Source organism: Lissotriton vulgaris, chromosome 4_1, assembly GCF_964263255.1.
Source record: "Lissotriton vulgaris chromosome 4_1, aLisVul1.2, whole genome shotgun sequence".
NCBI lineage: Eukaryota > Metazoa > Chordata > Amphibia > Caudata > Salamandridae > Lissotriton > Lissotriton vulgaris.
Window position 1 is genome coordinate 1,901,381,354 of NC_141691.1, and position 22,560 is coordinate 1,901,403,913.

At 44.6% G+C, this 22,560-nt stretch overlaps 1 protein-coding gene across 5 annotated transcripts in view; it reads right to left on the reverse strand.

The window, feature by feature from the left end:
* Positions 1-22,560, reverse strand: part of OC90 (otoconin 90) — a 521,593-nt gene that overhangs the window by 196,966 nt on the left and 302,067 nt on the right. For 3 of the 5 annotated variants that reach the window (XM_086967046.1, XM_086967043.1, XM_086967047.1), the window contains exon 8: positions 1,364-1,405. The exons of the other annotated variants lie outside the window; for them this stretch is intronic. In XM_086967046.1, coding sequence (XP_086823172.1) covers positions 1,364-1,405 — 42 coding nt within the window. The remainder of the gene's footprint in view (positions 1-1,363; positions 1,406-22,560) is intronic. 5 annotated transcript variants of the gene reach the window in all.

Genomic DNA, 22,560 nt, shown 5'->3' on the forward strand with positions numbered 1-22,560 from the left:
GGGGGACCTGGCTTGGAAGTATGGGATCGACTGTTCCCATGAGGAGCAGGGTCAAGACGGATTTGCATATGGCTGGGTTCAAACTGGGATGGCATGGTAAGAAAAAGAATGATGGATTTAACCCAAATCTCTTAATTTGGAGTGAATGTTTGATCTGTTGGAGCTCTGCGGGGTAGCATAAAAACTCAGCGGAATTCTGCGGCATTCCAACCCACTCCAAAAACACAGACAATCGATCTGAAGTGTAATGTGGGCAACCAGACTCAGCGTTGCCACCAACTGATGCCTCCTGTTTATGTCCCAGAGGGCTGGGAACTCTGCACATTGCCAACCCATGCTGCCTGAGAACTGGATCAGGACAGCAAACAGTGGGGTTCCCATAGCAGTTTGTGTATGCAGGACCTCTGGTGCCTCCCTCCCTGCAGTCATGAACATTAACAGTAACCACCGGGTCCGCCAGAGAAACTTAAGCCAAGTATTTGTTTGCAGACAGAAGAGACTGCTCTGCCTTGCCCTCCCGCTTGTTCAGGCGCAGCTGCTCTACTCACTCATGCTCTATGTTGGGCTTGGTGGTTTGGGGCAGCTCAAAATCAAAGCTGCAGTCCAATCTTAACATGAGCAAAGCTTACCTCCCACCCCTTCTTTATATAAAAAAAATGTAGAAATTCAATGTAAAAAACAAAGATTAAAGCAACATTATTGTTAGGTGAAAATCTCAGTTAAAACATACTATTTTGAAGAAATCACTTAAATTCACTAGTTACAGTCATGCTACAAAAGACATATTTTAAACAAACAAAACCAATTCAATTCCCCAGTTATGGTTATCTCAAGTAACTATAACTCGCGCCCTAAAGTAATCATAATCGTGGCCTCACCATGTACTCCTATGTACCTCACACATTATATAATTATGACTTGTTCTATGACATCATTGATAACATCACTTCAATAACTGAAATTACATCAATGATGACAACACTGTGTATGGCGGGGGCGAGTGATAGTTACTTTAGGGCACAAGTTATAGTTACTTGCGATAACTATAACTGGTGAATTTAATTGGTTTTGTTTGTTTAAAATATGCCTTTTGTAGCATGGCGTATAGGTCTTTAATATTTACACACATTAACCAGTTCCTTCTTTTTGTGTTTTGCAGGTTAAAAGTACAGTTTCAATTTTTCTGGGAATTCTTTAATAGTAGAAGGCAGTGGGTATATCAGCTAAATTATGTTTCTTACCAAAGAACAGACATTTAAATTTGAAAATGTCTCTGTAAATACATTCTCACAGCACTTACAACTTAGGTCTGATGGAAAACTTCACACATGTAAGAAGGAGGATAATTTAAAAGATAACTTACTCTCAGTATCAGGGGTTGTTACTTCTCTTCTGTCAGTTACTTCTGAAAATATTAGAATAGAAATAGTAAATAAAATATTATTGTCCTCTTCATGTCAGAAAGGAAACTTTTCACGTTAAATATTGTTTTATTCACTAATAAATCTTTGTAAACCACTTACTTTATGTAATTTTAAAGGTCAAAAGTAGCAAATTATTTTGCATTTGCGCGGTAGAGCCTTAGGAGACTACATAATGATCAAATTAATATCCTAAAATAATCTGGAGGTCAGAGTTCGATCACCAGCATGATCAACTCAATCCAGGTTGGTGTACTCTAGACCATCACTTTGGGCAGTAGTAACACCTGCTGCTTGTAGGGCTTAAATGCCATGCGAATTGTTATTCAAAAGCAACTTAATATGCTTAATAATCATCCCTTCTGTATGACATATTTGCATTCAAGCTGGAACTTGAAATTGCAACGATTAACCAAGGGGCACATGCATGAAAGTTACATTTTGCGATTACCAAATAGCGATTTTTAAGAAATTGCTATTTGGTAAATGCAAATCTAATGTATTAAAACAGGCTGCAAATAGCAGTTCTCTGCGATTCCTTAAGAATCGCAAACGCAATTGGGGAATCGCTATTTGCTATTGCGGCTCCATTCTTTCCTATGGGCCTCAAAGCCCATAGGTGGGAATGGTCTTGCATTGCCTAAATTGTGATTACCTAATTAGTAATCGCAAATTAGGCAATGCCAAAGCAAGGGTGCCCGAGGGCCTATGGCCCCCTGAGGTGCCCCTAACAAAAGCCATGTGCACATATAAGGCCACATAAACGGTGATGGATCAAGCCCTGATCTGTTGACTGGGTACGAGTGTTCTGCTTAATTCAGATACTCTGTCCGTCACCACCCCCTTTTCTGAATCGGTTTTTCTACCATAAGCGTGGAAGGGAATACTCAGATGTGAGTCCCTTGCTCACTGCACCATCAGGATTCAAGCAAGCCGGGCCGAAGACGGCTGTAATGCCAGAAACCGGTCCCCGGAAGCTTGTTTCCTTTCCAGTATAAGAATTGGCTTGGTAGTTTGGTCTGCCCTGTTCCCATGATGCACTGGACCAGGGACAGACTAATTTGCATGTAGCCAGGTTCTGAGCTGGGATGGTGCAGTGAGCTAAAAAACGGTGATGGATCAAGCCCTGATCTGTTGACTGGGTACGAGTGTTCTGCTTACTTCAGATACTCTGTCCATCACCGCCCCCTTTTCTGAATCATATAAGGCCACATGGCACTTTGAAAAATGCAGTTTTGTGCATTTTTCAAAGTATGCACATATTAGCAACAACTTGAAGTTTATGCTAATTAGCGTTTCCTAAATGCACAGTTCGCATTTAGGAAAGTCGTTTTGCATATGCATTAGGGAACCGCAAATTGCGATTCCCTATTTGCGCTCTCAATTTAAGTAATTGCAAGAAATTGCGATTACCTAAATTGAGAATCGCAAAAACTTTCATGTATTTTAAAAGGCCAATTCGCGATTGCAAATGGCCGATTTTTGCTAATTGTACTTTTTGCGATCGCAAAAGGACTTGATACATGTGCCCCCAAATCTTTTATTTCTTTTTTATATTTATATTGGGGATATTTGCATAGCAATTAACACCACTTAACAGTTGTTTTTCAAAGTTCTACGTAGGGATGGATGGAAATCGTGTTATCTAAAGAGAGCATAAACAGACAAGATGTAGGTATACACATAACATTGAAACTCATCATGGTGTGCCTGAGCACCAGGAACAAATAGGTTTCAGTATTTTTCAGAATCCTGTACTCATTGGCCTCTCTACCACCAGTCACATAGCTAGACTAGTTGCCAACCATGGCGGTCCCTGCGGCGGCAGCCCCGCAGTTGTATGTAGGAGCGGGGGGTCATACCTGTAGTGCCTGCCCTGCGACCGTATGTAAGAGCAGGGGGCAGGGGGGAGGCCACGGCCCTCAAAACTCGTGGCACTCGGGATGGACCGCCCTCCCCACCTGCATCATTACAGCACAAAGTTCAGGTGGGTAAGAGTTCTCTCTTTCTCTTTCTGTCTACTTGCTTTCTCTCCCCTATTTGGTAACAAGCGTTGCAGCTTTCTTGTTGAGACACTATCATTGACTGGTGCCATTTCAGAATACTCAGAAACTTACTGGTAATAAATTATATTTGTGCTCATATCTTCAAGTTTCATTTGCTTGAGGATAATGCACAGATTTATGTCTGTGTGCCAATGGGTATTCCAGCTACCAAGGTTAACTCAGTCTTAGCACATCAGAACTCTCGATACATTCTTAGCAGGAATAAATCAGAGTTCAATGCAATAACTCCTTGTAATAAACAAGACACTTTTTAATCAAAGTTTGTGGTGTAAAAACGCCATCTCAACCAGGTCACAGTGTACCTTCCAGCTGCTTGAGAAACTTTTATCCAGGGTTGCAGGCATGCTTCATTTCAGCGGATCTATGTCCTTGAAGGTAGTGCTCCTGCTGGGTTTTTTATCCTCTCATTAGCATAACTGGCCCTGAAAATCTATTTTCAGTTTAGCTAGCTATCCTTTTATAAGATACTATCAATATACTCTGTTCCTTGTCACCACAGTTTATGGCAAGAGGAAAGAGGTGATTTAGTGCATGATGCAGCTATATAAATTGACTCAACATCTCCCCACATGTTAATAACACCAGCATCTCAATGCTCATTCTGTTTGTGCCCATATATTCTAGGTGTGGGCTTCTCATGAATATAAATGCATGGTGAGTATATGCCTATATTTCCTGCAGTAGGAGACTTTTTTCCGGAGTTGACATCATGTAGTATTTTCAGAAATAAGGAGGCTTGTTACAGGACAGTAAAAAGGCTTGTCAGAGAAACACGCCTGCTTACACTATGGCCCAGATTAATCTAGAATTCACGCGACACAGCACAGCAAGTAAAGCTCTTGCGCTGTGTGAATGGGAGAGAGCATAACAGAGCCATAGCTACTAAGATGTGGAGCTTTTCTGCTCTCTCCCTGCACTGACGTACCTTCACGAATGAATACTATGCTCTAAGAACGTTCCCACTTTGCATGCATGCTGTACAATGCAGTACACATGCAAAGTGGGAAAAACAAGGAGAAATTAAAACATTTCTCCTCGTTACACCTCCCTCAAAGTGGTGCAGCATTTGTTCGCAAATCCCTCACTGTAATTCTTTGTAGATAGGGGTTTGTGTCAAAACCCATGGGTGGTTGTATGGAATGCCACCTTGATGCAAAGTAACACAGTGCAGCACATTGTGCAACTTTGCATTACTTTGGGTTACAATCCAACCAAATTGAGATTTGCATTGATCAGTAATTCCCACCACAAACCTTTTTTGTTTGTATACATCTGGATCTATATGTGCAAGATTCAGCCTCTTATAGACCATTTTTCTTCTAACTTATAAATAATGTTTTATCCACTTGCTTTTAAAACACATAGTACAGTTAACAATGGTCTTTTGACAGCACAGTCTATGCTTGTAGCTTCAAAATAAAAAGGAAAGTCATATTTATATTTTAAATTACAGCTTTGCCATTCTTGTAACTTATCTGCAAATGTGCATTAAAGGTGCACAGCTCTTTAGTTCAGAAATCTTTCAATTAAAATATGTGTCCTACTCGAAACCACAAAACAAGTGTAGAATTAGCTGTCACATTGTGTACAAGCTGCGGCTTCTGCCAACTACAGTCTTAGAAAAGTAACATTTTGACAGTAACCTCTTTTTACTAATTGTTGTTAGAAAATAACTAAAAATGTCAATTTTCACCTTATAGTGCATACAACAATTTAAATCAATAAATACACAAGAGATTTGTTAGTTATATTTCTAAAATTACTTTCTTAACGTTGTCACCTAACCTGCCTAAAAGTCTGAACAGTTTGAACCGATGACTAAACTCCGTCCCATTAGCTGAGTCTCCTGTAGCTCAGAGGAAATTGCATTTTTCATGCCATATCATTTTTGAACCGCCCATAAACTTCAAAGCTATAAGCTAAAGGCATTAAGATGTTTTAAAAGCACCACTAGCCTTGAAGGTCGACACATCGGCAATTGAACTACAATGCCTGTCACCCCAACATAAAGTGCCTGGCAATAAGAGAGTAAAACAATATCCCACTGTCTTTGGCAACTGAGATTCAATCATTTCGAACAGGCTGGTACTGACTTTGTGAAGTCCAATCTTGTCCTTGTTTATATGTTAGTTGTTTAGATGCTTCTTTCACTTGATGCACCGCAAAAGCACTTTTCACGTTGCTCTTACAAAACAGCCCATATGAATACTGACTCATGCATTATTCTATATATGTTCTGAACACTCTATTGTTGAATATACCAAATGTTGGGAATCAGACTTGTGTTTTTTTTTTGTTTTTTTGTATTATGTTGTTTTTGGGCATTCAATGCTCTGATATATATGGGAATCATACCGTGTATATGCAGTTACTAAGCAACGGTCTAAGATTATACCTATCAGACTCCGACAGAAACAATTGCCTTTTTAGATTAATCAATATTGAGGTTCTGCAGAATACAGGGTTACCACATTGTAGCTTAATGTTGCTGGAAGATTCCTGGCAGGAAGGCATGTGGGAGCTATTTAGAGAATACCAACCTCAACCTACGATAGGAATGTGAGGGAAGAGACAGAATAGTTGCAGTAAATACTACACAAAGGCTGGACATGAAGCCTGATAGTAGCATGTTAACATTACAACAGAGCTCCGGAGTAAGTTTTCCTTTGATGCTGGCTTTCTGATAGCAAGGCTGATTCTTGTTCTGTCACTCCAGGATATGACCCAGGCTTAGGCACAGTCTCAATCAATCAATCAATCAATCAATCAATCAATCAATCAATCAATCAAAACGTTTTTGTAGAAAAATGAGAAGAAAAAGACAAAACAGAGAAGGAGAAAAGGCAAAACAGAGCAGAAGCAGGAGGCAGAAAAAGGAACAAGAAAGCAATACGGAGGGCAGATAAGCCAGCAGAAAAGGTAAAACAGAGAGTAGAAAAACAAGTAGAAAAAGGCAAATCCGAGGGTAAAAAAATGAGCATCAAAACAGAGGGCAGAAAAACCAAAACAGAACAAGAAACAAAGAAAAGAGACACAAACAGGGGCAGTAGGTAGACAGGCTGCAGGGTAGTAGACTGTGGGCAAGCTGGACAGGAGAACTAAGGCAGGGGGCTGCATTAGTCTGGGTTGGGTTTCTACTGCTGGGGAGATGGAGAGCCCTTATTGTCATATGGGAGAGACTGGGTATGGTGACAGAGCCTAAACAGTGGAAGTCGAATTCTGTGTCTTTAAAAAATACCCGATTAGTGCTCTCTGCAACTGTTTTACGGTAAAGACAGGAAGTGCTGCAACAACGATATAGATGAGATTCTAACATTTCTTGAGTTAGGGTTAGAGCCTAACATCAATAAACAGTCAGTGAAACAAAATAGGACTCAGAAGAAGTCAATAAGAAGGTTCTGTCTGCAACTCTTTGCATGGGAAAGAGTTGTGGTCTTGGAACCTGCTTTCTTTTTTCAACCTAGCTTTGGACGTGCTGCTCAAAGCTCAGATCAGCTAACCTTTTAGAGTGCTAAGAAGATGGAAGACAAAGAAGTGGATATCTGAGGAAGATTCCAATGACAAACTGGAACTGGTGAACTTTGGCAGGGCCCTTGCTGGAGTAAGTGATTGAGCCTATCTTCCACTTCCATCTTTGCTGTTGAAAGCGCGTAAACATTTCCTATGTAATTGAGCATTACTAATGGCAAACCTGCCTTGGGCTTCAGATATAAAACTGAATTTAAAAAGTGACACTCAGACATTTGGTGTTGCAAAATGAAAACATGAGGCTTTGATGCTCATAGGCTTTTGTTAGACGCTTACTATGAAATAAATCATGTACACCATTGCACAATTAATTCATAGTTTGATTTAACGTGGCTAGTTAAGATTTTTTTCTTCATGTGATTCAATTTGCAAAAAATGTTAAATGTGTGCACTAGTAGAATATAATTGTACTGAATTAATATAACATTTTAAAATATAGAAACAGCTCTTGCTCTGAAAGCTCCAGTTGACTTTCGAGATCATCAAAGGAATGTCTCTTTCTGTGTGAAAGGGAGAACGCTTAGCATATATTACTGCATGTAACCTCAGAGCCTTATTGTATTTTAGTTGCTGGTAAAATGCTTGATTTATACAAACCCTCAGTTAATTCTTTGCTTTAGAGAGAATAGGAAAAACACATACTTAAAAAATGCATTACTATGTTCTGCTTTAATGATTCTTGCTTAAATAACAGTTCTTTTGCAGCTAATGTTACGTGTTTAGTGGAAAATAAAATGTTTCTTTATAGGCAGGTTAGGAGGTGAAGTTATATTAAATACGATGCAGAATATGTTGTGGGAAGGATTTCTGCCAGCCTGATGGATGACGTATGCAGACTGCAGAGAGGTGATGCTCAGAATGCTGTATTCCAATTGGATGCAGAACCAAAATCATGCCACATGTTTTGTAGCATTATTTTTTATGTAAATGCGTTCCTAGTTTAGGAGTTCCAAAATCCTTGCAGAGACCTTTGTGAGAGGCAGACTCAGACAGATTATGGGACGGAGACCTTTGCAGACTTTTTCAGACCTGCAGAGGAGGGGAGGACAGACATTGATGGGTAGCAGGACTGAAGCAGACGAAGGCAGATTAGATGCAGATTTTGTTCCATTCTGCCTTTTATTAAAATCCCCAAGCTTTATGCTTTGACTAAGTGGCTTTGCCAAGGCTTATTTGCTCTATACTTTATTTCACTTTATGGGAGATTCTGCAATTATTAATTATTGATTTAGTTTCATGCTAATTTCACTCTTGCTTTACTTTTTTACCTTTTCATGAGTTCTGACTGACATCATTTGTGCATTATTTTCTTCAAATGTGGATTTTTTCCATTATAGAAACCACTTTATGAAAATATAATATGCTCTATATTAACTTAATTTTTCTATTATCAGTTCTGTAACACGATTGATACCTGATTGATGAATGAAGAGTCAGAGAATCTTAAATATTAATTAGAAAATAAATCCCTTTAAAACTACTCACAACTCTCATTATTAGCTAAAATGTTTATTTGCATTTGATTACTTGTCTATGTTAATAAGGGTGCTCTTTTGCTCAAAATACAGTGGCAAAGATTCATCACATTGAGAATAGATAATGGCACGGAAAAAGGGTATTGGTAATCAAAGGTTAATCATGCCTCATTTACAAACTTTTCCGAAGAGAGATTACTGTGAGAGGTTTGTGTTATCAGTTTGGTACCAGAGGTAAAGTTATACACCATGACTAAAAGGAGCAGAGTTTAAGCTAATGCCCTGAATGGAGCTACATAATAATTGCCCAAGTTAGAATAAAGGCCCAAATTCCAAAAAGTACTGATTCCTGATTCCAATGCCCAGAACTTGCAAAAAGATTGTGATTGTCTGACAGGAGAATTGAGGAGTTATCATGAGATGTTGTCAACAGCTCCACCTGAGACAGGGAACTATGTGTGAATGGGACGAATGCGAATTGCGTAGTAGACCTTGTGCACAAAGGGTAAACTATAAAGATTTAGGTGATTCCACGCTGGTCGAGGTTTCACAGCGAATGTGTATTTTTGAGTGATTGAATTTTATCGATCTTTTCCAAAGGCAGGCAATTACAGATATAAGATGATTGTGTGAGTGAATGTGTACAGAGAAATAGTGGAGGAGGGTGAACTGCTATGAGGAGTGAGAGCGACGTCAGAGTGTGCTGTGCTGTGATAGGTCCGTTGTATGATTACCGTATTGAGATTGGTTGAAAGTCTTCAAGAATTTAAACTGTAACAGGATTGGAGGGAAAAAATGACGTTTAAGGAATTTAATCAAAACATTGCATTGAATTATTGCAAACATGAAATGGGTCAAAGGCTTTAAGACATTTTTTGGGAGTAATGTGACAAATTTGATTTGGATCGGTGACAAGGTACTACCAGAGGAAACGCCTGCACATTTTATGTTCATAAATTTGGGACTATTTTCATGTTTGTGGATTCACCAATGGTGCAAGGTTAATAAGAAAGAGGGTCCTTTGAATTTCCCAAAATATGGTACTTTCGAACTGCAAATTATTGACAAATTAAGAGAAATGTTACTTGAAATAAAGTCACCATCTAGTGATGCACAATTTGAAGCCTTAAGCATGTGAGGAAAGGTAGGAAGAGACGAGGAAAGAGAGAAAGAAAGGGTAATGGATAAGATACAGGAGAAGGAAATTAAGGATATCAAAAAGCCTCAAACCACTAGTGATTTAGGGGATAAAATATTGGACCCATTGTTAACTGACTGTCCACCACCTTCTGTGGTCCCCGCTACAAACACTGCTAATAGTGTACCAGCAAGTACCTCAGGGGCTACTGCTTCTGTTGAACCAAGAGAAATACAGATTGTCCCACTACCTGTTGACTCGATACGGACAGTGATACTGCCAGGTGTTACTGCTCCAATTGTGGATGATTCAGTACAAATACTACTGTAGGTGCACAAACAGTGCCGAGATCAATTGTGGCAGTCCAAATTATTATGGCCCCAACTCAACATCTTAACTTTGTCCCAGCACAACACATGCTTTAAACCCTCAGTAATAATTGATACTACATATTCACCAACACTTCCCATTCTAAGATGGGCATTAAACTGTCTGCCTGGGAAAAACATTTTCCAGAATAACACTGAATTACTGCTTGATTACCGTCAGTGTTGAAATTACAGGCACTGGTAAGCGCATCATCACTGTCACAAGAATATATATTTCGCGTATTTCTAGATTTGTTGAAAACTGTAACTAATTGTAAATTTTAGGATGGCTGACAGTTAAGTAGCTCTGGCAGGGAGCACCCAGGGCTAGAAGGTGCAGTTCGGTGTAAATCCCAAGAAAAGCCCCCCCTTTCAAACAACCACCCATCTGGAACCAAAGGAGGTGATATTGCACCAGAACAGCATCTATGGCGACACAGCGAGGATCCAGAGGAGAACCGTGCAGTAGCGAGAAAAGCCCAGGACATTTTCCTTGTTGGCAGAGAAAACATGGCCACCGATGAGGAGACCCAGATCCTGATCCCAATGGTGAAGCAGGTGGGCTCACTGCCCGTCCCTGTGGTCATACCAGGCAGTCTCCTGCACCATCGGCCACCATGGACCCCGGGGTCAGGTGCCGGCCGCCCTGCCTCCAACAACTGCCAGACTTGATCCCTCCATGCAGCCTCATCCCTGGCTACAAGATGGTAATTAATCCCCTTAATGCCCCACTTACCACACCCGGGGACTGGGAGATAGGGCATCCAGGGATTGGGAAAAGGCAAAAATCAAGAGACTGAGCAGAAAGTGGCTCTTGATCGTACCAGAGGAGGAAGAGTTGGTTCAGGATAGTGCTGAAGATAAACTGCCCCTGCATCCATTTGAACTCAGGAGGCTTGATGAATAAATGCCCTTATGGGGTAAGTTTGAACTTTTGCTGTCATCCCCTTAATTCTTCCCCCTCTAATTTACCTTTTACTGAACCAAAACGTGGATAGTGTCTCACAATTTGTTCCCACCTAGGCCATAGCGCTCTGAGGTTCCACTGTGTTTTGTTTAATGACCTGATGAGTCTTATCATAAATTCTAAGACTCTCCGTGTAGTGCCATCCCACCATGTGTGCTCTTTTACCCCCAGCAGGTTTCTTTATCCAACTACTGGCGCAGTGTAGTGATTTGGGGTCACTTCCATTGTCTTTTATAATAAAAATAATTTTGGTGAGTCTCCCATAATGGAATAAACCACTTCACGACTCCTTAAGAGAGGCGTTCTCTTTATCCTTAATTTTTTCTTTCAGAACCTTTTCCCAATGGGCCATCAGCTTCACACTGAATGGACCCTGCTAGGAATCCCATGCTATTCTATACATGCTTTGACATGGTGCCTCACATTACGGGTGAGTCACGTACATTGATGCTCCGAGTATCATCGTTCATGCGCAGAAACCCACAGGGCATAACCATATTATTTCATCACCATAAATTTGTATTCATTCTCTGCTGCAAACTCTTGATGGTTAAACCAATATTTTCAGAGGAAGTAGAGGTTTACACTTCCCCCTAAGGCACCATTGTTTTTCTTTATGGCTCTAAGAGGTCTGAAAAAAGAGCCATTGTATCCCCTAGAACAAGCAAAGATGACTTGGCTATCAGCTAAAATAGTTTGGTTAATGCAAGCACATCAGTCAGTTGGGCGAGCTGGGATCACTTGTGGTTTCATATCTCTATTTGAAGATTCTCCCAGTTCAGATAGTTTTGAGGCCAGACCCCACATTGATTCCTAAGATTAACACAAGGTTTCATTTTCAGCAACACATTGTCCTGCCAGTTTTCCAGGAAGGTAACCAGCAACAAATGCCTTTTTCCTTTGATGTTAAGAGAACCCTGTTAGTATACTTCCAAAAAACAAAGGAGTTTAGCGAATCAAACTCACTTTTTTTTCTTTTGGTACAATAAACAAAGGAAAAAATGTGACCTTTTCAACTTTAAGCACGTGAATTAGTCAGGCTATGTACCAAGCTTATAAGTCAATGGATAAAGATCCCCCAGCTCAGTGCCGGTCAACTAGATCAGTTTTGGCACCTTGGACAGAAGTTGGAGAGGTCTCAATACTAGAGATATGTAGAGCAGCTACATGGGCATCCCATCATACATTTGTCCATCATTACAGGTTGAATATATTAGACTCACTAGCTGCCAACTTTGGATCTATGGTTGTCAGAACAGCAATGAAGTAAGTGTTGTATTAAGTAAATTTAATTAGTAGCATGTAAAATGATGCAAGACATCTTTGGCTGCTTGTAATTTCCTCACTAGTGAATAAGTAACCCCGTTTATTGTATTAATCTCATAGATTATAATAAAAAACATTGTTTCTCAATCAGCATAAAAAAACAGAGTATGTAAAAAGATAGAATAAGTTAAGTGCTATACCCTAACATTTTATAGGCTTGGACTACAAATGTTGTTAATCTTGTAATAGAGGTTTATCTTTAATAATAAATGGAATCTAACACCCTCAGAGGCAGATCTAATTTTTGCATCATTAAAAATCTGTTGCATATAAAATCTTTTTAAATTCAAAAGTCTCGGGCAAATACATATTATATGCATGACGATGTCCACTTATCGACACACAAGCTTCCCTTAAAAAACTTGATTCCATGGCCCTCAAACTTGAGTATAAGTATGTAGAACAAGTCTTCGGTACTTCAATTTCATCGGACTAGGCAGAATAGACCTGATTTAAACCTGATGTGTTGACAGACAAGAATACACTGTTAGTTCCATATGTTTGCATTGCTTTAACAAAGTCAGGGCATTCTCCCTCTGACAACTGAGTAAAGCCCTACTTAAAGCACTTTTTCTGGCATTCTATTTTTCTTAGCCAGAGACTCCAAACCAGGTAGATTATGTTTTCTTCTAACCGGGGTACATGATGTGGCATTCAGATCCATATCCTTACGTGAGGTTATCATCAGTCTGAACAAATTAAGGCCTTTAAGTGTGGAGGTCAGTCCCAGCACAATCCCAGAGGTAATTCAGAGTAGCCCCATTAATGAGTGATGTTAAAGATTTTAAAATCAACTCCAGCCTGATGAATGAGTCTGGAGTGTTTGTAAGAAGAAGTGATCATTTTCGTACACTGCATGTACGTTGTATCACAATTAAGTATAGAATGTTGTTTAGGATGGGAGTGTCGTAATGTAGAACCGAAAGTAGTTTCATGTTTAGAATTTGTGCTAATTGCTTTGCCTCCATATAGTATAGAAAATCTAATTATAGATTCAGTTACAGAGATAGTTTTAAGATTTCTGGTCATCAGATGGTTGGTCTATGATAGCCTAGAGTTGATTGTAACACAAAGATACTCATATTATTTGAGTGTTTCAATATTGGTGTCTTCTAAAGCCCAAGATGCTAACTTAAGTTTTTTTTATAAATACCATATTATTGTTTTTTTTAGCCCTTATTCCATTCTACTAGTTAAAAATCTGTGTTCGGTTTAAAAGGTATTGCAGGTCTTTAGGAGTTTGTGACAATATTACAGGGTCATTAGCGTATGACAAATGAGTCAACGCTTGTGTTCCCAACTTTGGAGGTACTCTATGAACTGGGTAAAGAAACTCAGGCAAATCAGTGATATATAGCGAAAATAATAAAGCGGCCAGAATGCAATCTTGTTTTAATCAGTTCTCAGGGTCAAATTGTTTTGACAAAACGTTATCAGCCTAAAGCCTTAGTCTGTTTGTAATTGAGCTGGAAAATGCCGTAGTGATGGGTTTATGTCCCAGCTTTGAGCTTCATCCACAAACTTTGGTAATCTACTTTATCAAAAGCTGAAGAATAGGAGGGGCGCTGCTTGGCGGGCACGCATGGCGGTCGCAGCCTGAACAGGCTCCGTCCCGCCCGCTCATAATCCGGCAAGTTATCCTGTCCCCCCGACCCTTGCCGCTGCCTGAAACGACGGGGTGGGGTGATGCTTGACCCGAAGATCCTCCGGTGGTATTTCCCGGGCCCTGGGACCTCCCGGTGACGAGTGGCGGCGGAGAGCACGCTGCGGCCTAGCTGGACGCGGCCGAGCCGGGACCTTGATTTTGACGCTCCCCGGGCCGGAGGTTCCGCGGGCGGCCGCGAACATCGCGACCGGGCCCGGGGGTGCAGGAGCGGCCCCAGCTGTCCTGGCGACTCGAGTGGAGGTATCCGCAGACAGGTACCGGGCTTTCGCCGGTCGGGCGCGTAGACCCCGAGCATTGTGGTGAAGCTGTGGAGGCTTTGAAGCAGCTGGGCCTGGCAGCACATGTGAGGCCTGGAGATCGATTTTGGTGACGCCGAGGAGAGGCCCAGGAGACGACTGCCCTGTCCTGGTATTGTGGGGGCAGGGATACTGGATGGTTCCTGGTGGTGGACGACTGGTGCTTGGCCCTGAGGGAGACACGAGTGCATATTGATCCGCAGATAGGCTGCGGCTGCGGTAAAGGGCCCCCAGAGAGCGGCATTGTGGAGAAGGAGCTTGGAGGGTACTGGTTGGGGCCAGTGCCTTGTACTGCGTGATCATCCCCTGGAGGCCAGTTGGCACCGAACCTTGCTGTGGTGGGGCTGAGTGGTTCGAGGCCTGGTCGGAGTGGAGGAAGGGGCAACCTGCGGCGGCGCCATTTCTACTCTGCCGACTGCATTGCGAGGTCGGGGGTCAGGTCGGACCCCGAAGGAGGCGGTGGGAGCGTACACCCCGGGTGCAGTGGACGCTGTAGACCCTAGGGTCAGAAGGAACCCAGAGGCATACACAGACACTTATCCGAAGGGTGGCCCGGAGCTCCCCGGTAGAGGCCACGGGGGACGCCCAGAGGCGGGAGCGGTAAAGGGACCGGACGACGCACCGGCATCGGCTTGACCCTTGGAGCATAGCTCGGCAAACCAAACACCTGGTGCAGGTATTCCGAAACTCAGACGGTTCATCCCGTGACCAGCGCCCCAGTCGCCGCTCACGATGACGAGAGACGGGAGTGGAGGTGGGACCTCGAAACAGGGTCCCATAGACAAATTCACGGGGCCGAGCGGGAGTACCGGGGCCGCCGGGGGCCAGCAGGGCTCGGGCCGGATAATGCAGCCCTAATGGCGGCAATCACTCAATCCCGGGATATGCTGGACGCAAAGATTGGCGCAGTGGGAGCGGATGTTACACTACTGCGCCAGGACCTGCGGAATGCAGTGGCACGCATCACGGAGGCGGAAGCACGGATCTCGTGTGTGGAGGACGATGTGGCGACCCTTAAGCGGAAGGTAACAGCCATGGAGGGGATCCAGAAAGGCCTGACACTCCGGGCGGAGGATGCCAAAGGGAGGGCCCGGAGGAACAAACTGCGCTTTGTGGGCTTCCCGGAGGGTTGCGAGAAGGGCAGTATGGAAAAGTTCCTGACCCAATGGCTGGAGGGCTGGCTCCCACCGGACTCCCTCTCCAAATGCTTTGTGGTTGAACGTGTGCATAGAGCCCTCACACAGAGGCCGCCGGAGGGAGCGCGTCCAAGACCAGTGATTGCCAAATTGCTGACTTACCATGATCGGGACACCATCCTACGACAAGCCCGAGTAAAGGAACTCCTTATGTTCGAAAATCGACAGATCCTGATCTTTGCGGACTACACTTGGCTTGTACAGCAGCAGAGGCAATCCTTTACAGCGGCCAAGGCACGACTACGTGATCTCAAGCTTCCCTATGCTTTGTTATTTCCGGCCCGTCTAAGAGTGGTGTATAAGTCCCGCACGCACTTCTTCGACACCCCGGAGGAGGTGTTCCATTGGAGGGATGAGACAGTGAGAGTAAGAGCACATACACCGCCGGGCAGCGACTCGGATTCCTCCTCAAGCGGGACACAGAGGCAGGCCCCCAGACGCTCACGGAGTGCAAGCAATTGGAGGTCCAGCTCTAGGAGGGGCTCCAATTCAGGAGAGGCAGTTGATGGGATGAAGAAAACTCACAATCCACCACAGCTTGATCCCTGAACATTTGGACGATGCCTAAGAGGTGTGGTGGCAGATATGGACATCAGTGATACCTGGTAGGATGGGACTGCATTGGGACGAAATGTTGGCAGTGTCTGGAGGAATGGACAATGATTGCTGCACGAATGAGACTGTGTCCGACAAAGGTGGCGACTAAGGGTGGGGAGGGGTGGTCTTAGGGGCGGATGGATTCCCCCTTGGTTAAAGTTAGCTTTTGGGGGGGTTGGTGGGGGTTGGGGTGGACTGTTCATGGAGATCCATTGGGGTAGGGGGTCCTCGGCCTCCCGTTGGGGGCTGGGCACCTGCTGTCCCGCAACAGGTACTTCAATGTTGTTGCTGAGGTATGGGGGGGTGGTGGGGGAGTTGTTGAAAGAGTTGAAGACGGGGTGCTTCATTTGGTTTGATGACTAACCACTCCTGAGGCGAGATAGCCGGGAGACGGAACGGATTTTAAAGCTCACTTTTAAAATTGTCGTGTTGAGATAAATTGTTGCACTGTTTAGTAAAATTGATTTTAAAACGAAAATCGCACTTTGAAAAATTGTTGCACAATCCTCCAGAGCACTCCCCCACCTCACCTGCTGAGAAACGCCCCGCGCTGCCGATTTCAGGGCTGCGGCGGGTCGGAGTTCTTGGCGCCAAAAATCGGAGCAAGCACAAGCCACGCCCATTGACGCAGGCCATGCCCCCTCGCTAGACCTTAAGAGCAAGCAGAATTCAGGCCGCGTTCAGAGACTAACCACTCCTGAGGCGAGATAGCCGGGAGACGGAACGGATTTTAAAGCTTACTTTTAAAATTGTCGTGTTGAGATAAATTGTTGCACTGTTTAGTAAAATTGATTTTAAAACGAAAATCGCACTTTTAAAAATTGTTGCACAATCCCCCAGAGCACTCCCCCACCTCACCTGCTGAGAAACGCCCCGCGCTGCCGATTTCAGGGCTCCGGTGGGTCGGAGTTCTTGGCGCCAAAAATCTGAGCGAGCACAAGCCACGGCCATCGACGCAGGCCACGCCCCCTCGCTAGACCTTAAGAGCGAGCACAATTCAGGCCGCGTTCAGAGACTAACCACTCCTGAGGCGAGATAGCCGGGAGACGGAACGGATTTTAAAGCTTACTTTTAAAATTGTCGTGTTGAGATAAATTGTTGCACTGTTTAGTAAAATTGATTTTAAAACGAAAATCGCACTTTGAAAAATTGTTGCACAATCCCCCAGAGCACTCCCCCACCTCACCTGCTGAGAAACGCCCCGCGCTGCCGATTTCAGGGCTGCGGCGGGTCGGAGTTCTTGGCGCCAAAAATCGGAGCGAGCACAAGCCACGCCCATCGACACAGGCCACGCCCCCTCCCACCCCACTAGAAAATGTGCCCTCCACAAACGCGCAGCGGACGCGCGCAGCGGACGCGCGCAGCGGGCGCGACGATTGCGCGCCTAAGGCAAGCCCGTCTGCGCCCGTCCGCGCCAAGACCGGGCCCAGGGCCTCACCCCTGGCCAAAACGACCCCGATAAAAGACTATGGAAATACTCCAGCCAGGAACTACGAAGGCTGAGACCAAACATCACATGTGCTCAGATAGAGCCACAGAAAGAAGGTAAGAAATGTCTGTCATGCCCAGTTACATTCGACTTTCTTCCCGTTAAAAACATGGATAAATCCGGGATACCGAAATACAGAAACTATATTTTGAAAACCGGTTTGATCAATGCCAGATCATTGGTCAAGCATAATATACAGACATCCGAACTAATAGATGAACAAAAAATTGATATATTATTCGTTACTGAAACATGGGCAGACGAGGCATCAGATGCTGACCTGGCCTTAGCTATTCCGGAAGGATACTCTTTCTCCAGAGTTGACAGAAAAATAAAACGGGGGGGAGGTTTAGCGATCATAGCAAAAGAAGGTCTTAGAATTAAAATCTCAGATAAAGGTAACACCTCAGACTGCGAAACATTAACCTTCCAAATAAAGATTACAAACAATTACACGTTTAACGGAATACTAATGTACAGACCACCTAGTGCAAAAAAAACCTTAATCGACCTGCTAAGCCCATTTCATGAATCTAGTGTGACATGTCCAGATTATACCATCCTAGGTGATTTCAATCTACATCTAGAGAAAAAAATCAGACCCTAAGATAGCAGCATTTATTGATGCAATGGCAAACTTCGACTTGAAACAGAAAGTACATCTAGAAACTCATAACGCCGGACATACATTAGACGGTATTTTCACATCTTGTCAGAACCTAAATACAATTGACACTCTCCCAATCCCATGGTCAGACCACAAACTAGTAAGATTCACTCTGGAAGTTAAAGAGGACACTGGAAGACCAGTGGAACTTATTAAGCAAGTAACCTATCGTGACTGGTCTAAAATTGACAACCAGGCATTTATAGAAAAACTCCAAACATCCCATCCCACTTTTAACGACAATAGTAATATAGCCTGCAAACAATTCAATGATTGGATAGACAAGGCAGTCAATTCGACAGTCCCTCAAAAAAAGGCTACTTTGAAAAGAAAAACCCCATCACAACCATGGTTCTCAGAAGCTCTAAAAACACAAAAACAAACGTGTAGAAGAGCAGAGAAAAAGTGGAGAACTAACTACGATACCCACCTCAGACAAGAATACAAAGATACCTTAAACAGATACAAAAAGCTAATAATAGAAGAAAAAAGTAAATACTTCATCAAGAAGATTAACGAGTCAAAAAACCCCAGCAAAACCCTTTTTGACACCGTCAAAAAACTATCAAAGTTTGAAAACAATAACCCAGAAGCACTGTCATCAAACTTCCGCAATATACTAGGGGACTTCTTCGTTAATAAAGTCTCATCAGTATACGACTCCTTCAAAAATCAGAGTACTGAAACAATAGAAAAGGACACATCACACCCAATAAATCCAGTAATCCAACAAGATCAAACATCAGCTTTTAGATTTACACCCCCTACAGCTGAGCAGATTCAGAAAGAAATCCACACTACCAATTCAGGTAGCCCAACGGACCCTTGTCTACCCAGAATCATGCAGGTCTGTTCCATACAACTAAGCCTAGTACTGGAAAAATTATTCTCCAAAATTATCAATACCAATATCTTCCCAGATGACTGGAAAATGATATCTATCAGGCCACTGCTAAAGAAACCTAACCTAGACTGCGAAAATCCCAACAACTACAGACCCATAGCCAGGATCCCTTTTGCCGCAAAAATCTTGGAGAAACTGTTAAACAAAAAGCTATCTCAACATCTGATGGACGGAGATTGGCTGGACCATTCTCAGTTCGGTTTCCGGGTAGAACATGGGACGGAGACGGCCCTGATCACAGCAGTGGAGAAACTTAGGCAAATAATGGACAACGGATCGAAGGCCGCTTTGATATTACTCGACCTTCAAGGGAGGGGATCACGGGGGGTGGCGATTCTGGTGCACCGTAGACTGTCCTACGTCCACACGAAACAATGGCTTGACCCACAGGGTAGATATGTTTTCATACAAGGGATGCTGGGCACGGAGCCGCTAATAATTGGGAGTGTGTATGCCCCGCCCCCGCTACAATGGGCCTTAATTGAGAAACTGTTCACGATATGGGCCGAGATCCCGGAGGGGCTGGCAGTGATTGGAGGTGATTGGAATGACGTTATGCAAAGCCGAGTGGACCGTTTTAGGCCCGGGGGCGAACCTAAAACAGACACTCCCACCAAACTGGGTAACATGGTCCAGGGCATGGGGTGGGTGGACACATGGCGCTAACTCCACACACATGAACGTGAATATTCGTATGTCTCGGCGGTGCACAACTCGTTTTCAAGACTAGGTTACATTTTTGTCCCTACCGCCGCGATACACAGGGTTACTTCGGCGTCCATCCTACCGCGTGGACTGTCGGACCATTCCCCGGCCATGATAGAGGTCACTCTTGGCAAAGAGAGGCAGCCATTTAGATGGTGCCTCTCGCCTTGGACCCTACAGCAGGAGGCCTATCAGCAGAAGATGGGGGAGGCTATGGCACACTACTGGGATGAGAACTTAGGTACTGTGTCAGACGCGAGGACGGTTTGGGAGGCCCTGAAGCCAACGATCCGAGGGGTGGATATAGCCTGGTGTGCGGCGGCACGCCGAGAACGGAAATAGAAACTAGTACAGGCCGCAGCGACCATTGAATTGTTGGAAACCCAATGCGGAGTGGCGGGCCCTCAGGAGGAAGTGGGTCAGCTCCTTCTGGCGCAGCAAACATATGCGTCACTGCTGGTGGATGAGGCTTGGCAGGTGTGGCTAGCAACGAGGAGCAGAATTTACCAATGGGGCGACAAGTCTAGCACGATGCTATATAGACTTTGTCAGGCTACATTCCAGGCTCAGGCGCTACCGGGCCTCAGAGATAATGCTGGGGACACAATCTCAGCCCCGAGGGATTTGGCGGAGAACTTTGCGCGTTACTTCGCGACCCAATATGCCCCGCAGGAATGCCTCCCAGCGCCAGACGTCGACAAGTTCATAGTTGACCTTCCACCTAGAGCGCTCTCGAACGATGTACGGGAGCGCCTAGAGAACCCCCTGTCGGCGGAGGAGCTGGTTACTGCATTGGCGGAACTTAACACCGGCAAAGTCCCAGGACCTAATGGGTTCCCAAGTGAATTTTTCAAACAATACCATCTCCAGCTCGGACTGCACTATGCGGCGGCCATGGAGGCAGCGAGGGAAGATGGCCTACTACCAGCAGACTGGAGGCATGCGGAGATTGTGGTGTTCTGCAAACCTGGGCGACCCCCGGACCGACATGAGTCCTATCGACCGATCTCCCTTCTAAATACTGAGGCCAAAATATTGGCCAAAGCGCTTGCGAATCGCCTCCTCCCATATATCACGGACCTGATCCACCCTGATCAGGCGGGATTTATGCCTCACAGAGCAACAAGACATAATATTAGACGTGCCCATGTGGCAGTAGAGGCAATGAGTAGGACTGGGGACCAGGCGGCGCTACTATTGGCCGATATTGACAAGGCTTTCGACTCTTTGAGCTAGACATATTTGTTCGCTCTCCTGACACGGCTCAACCTAGGACCACGCTTTATATCATATGTACGGTTGCTATACACCGATCTGACAGCCTCTGTGAGGGTAGCTGGAGCGACTTCAGCGTCCTTCCCAATAGGACGAGGCGCCCGACAGGGATGCCCGCTCTCACCATACCTGTTGCTCTCGCTATGGAGCCATTGGCGGCGTGGGTCCGGGTGGACACACAGCTGAGGGGCTTTGAATGGGAGGATGGACCGTCTGACAGAATAGCATTATATGCGGACGATGTCCTGTTTTTCCTCACCGACGTGAATAGATCCGGGCCTAGGGTTCTGGAGGTAATGAAAGTCTTTGGAGAGGTTTCAGGATTATTCTCAACCCCCGGAAATCCACACTTTGGCTGCTGGATAACCGCATGGAAATTACCTGTTTCTTGTCCAAGTATTGTGGTGGCTTGGTAACATCGGACATGCTGTCATACTATCAGGCTTCCCACCTCGTAGTTCTAAATGAATGGTGGTACAATGACAGAGGGGACCCTGCATACGCCCTAGAGAGATACCTGATGGACCCAGATACACTGCACACTATTCTGTACTCGGCAAGGCTGAGAAAGAGGTTGCCAGGGGCGACCCAGGTGGTCTTCCAGATATGGCGGCAGGCACTGCGTCGTATGGAATGGTGGGGGAGGCTGACGGAAGAGACCCCACTATGGCACAATGGGCAACTGCCGGCACTAACACAATTGCGGGGCTTTCACGGATAGGACCTGATAGGGATATCCACACTGGGGCATGTCTTGAGGGGCATAACGCTTAAATCATTTCAAGCCCTTAGCGATGAGTTTTGTATGCCCCGAACACAGTTCTTCAGATATCTACAATTTAGTGATGCCATCGCACCCACACTAGAGGGATTAGACACCCTGCCCGAATTCAGCCCAATAGAGGCGAAGCTGTTCATGGGGTACCTGGGGGGAACAAAAATTTCCAGAATCTATCAGACATTAGTTATACACTGTTCTTCTGATCTACAGCCACTGCGTGATCCCTGGGTGAGAGATGTGGGGGAACTGGAGGAGGTAGATTGGAGAGAAGCCCTTGAATCCCCCAGGGGGGGCGGCTATTGCCATACGCCTGCGCTTTATACAATTTAAGTATCTCCGTCGCGCTTATTATACTAGGGAGAGGCTGTGGAGGGCAGGCCTGATTGAGTCCCCGACGTGTCTGAGATGTAATCACGAACTAGGGGATTTTTTGCATACGGTTTGGGATTGTGCTGGCCTGGTGAGATTTTGGACGGGTGTGTGGAACTGTTTGTCGGAAGTGCTGGGCTGGGACCTCCCCCGTACCCCTAACCTAGGCCTACTTCATGTCCTCGAAGGAGTTGGGGGTAATATCTATAAGAGACACCTACTTCTGTTGGGACTTACGGTGGCAAAAAGGGATGTGACCCAGGCGTGGAAGGCTCCCAGTGCTCCCAAAGTGATTGTGTGGAAAAAGGGCCTGAACTTCTGTATGG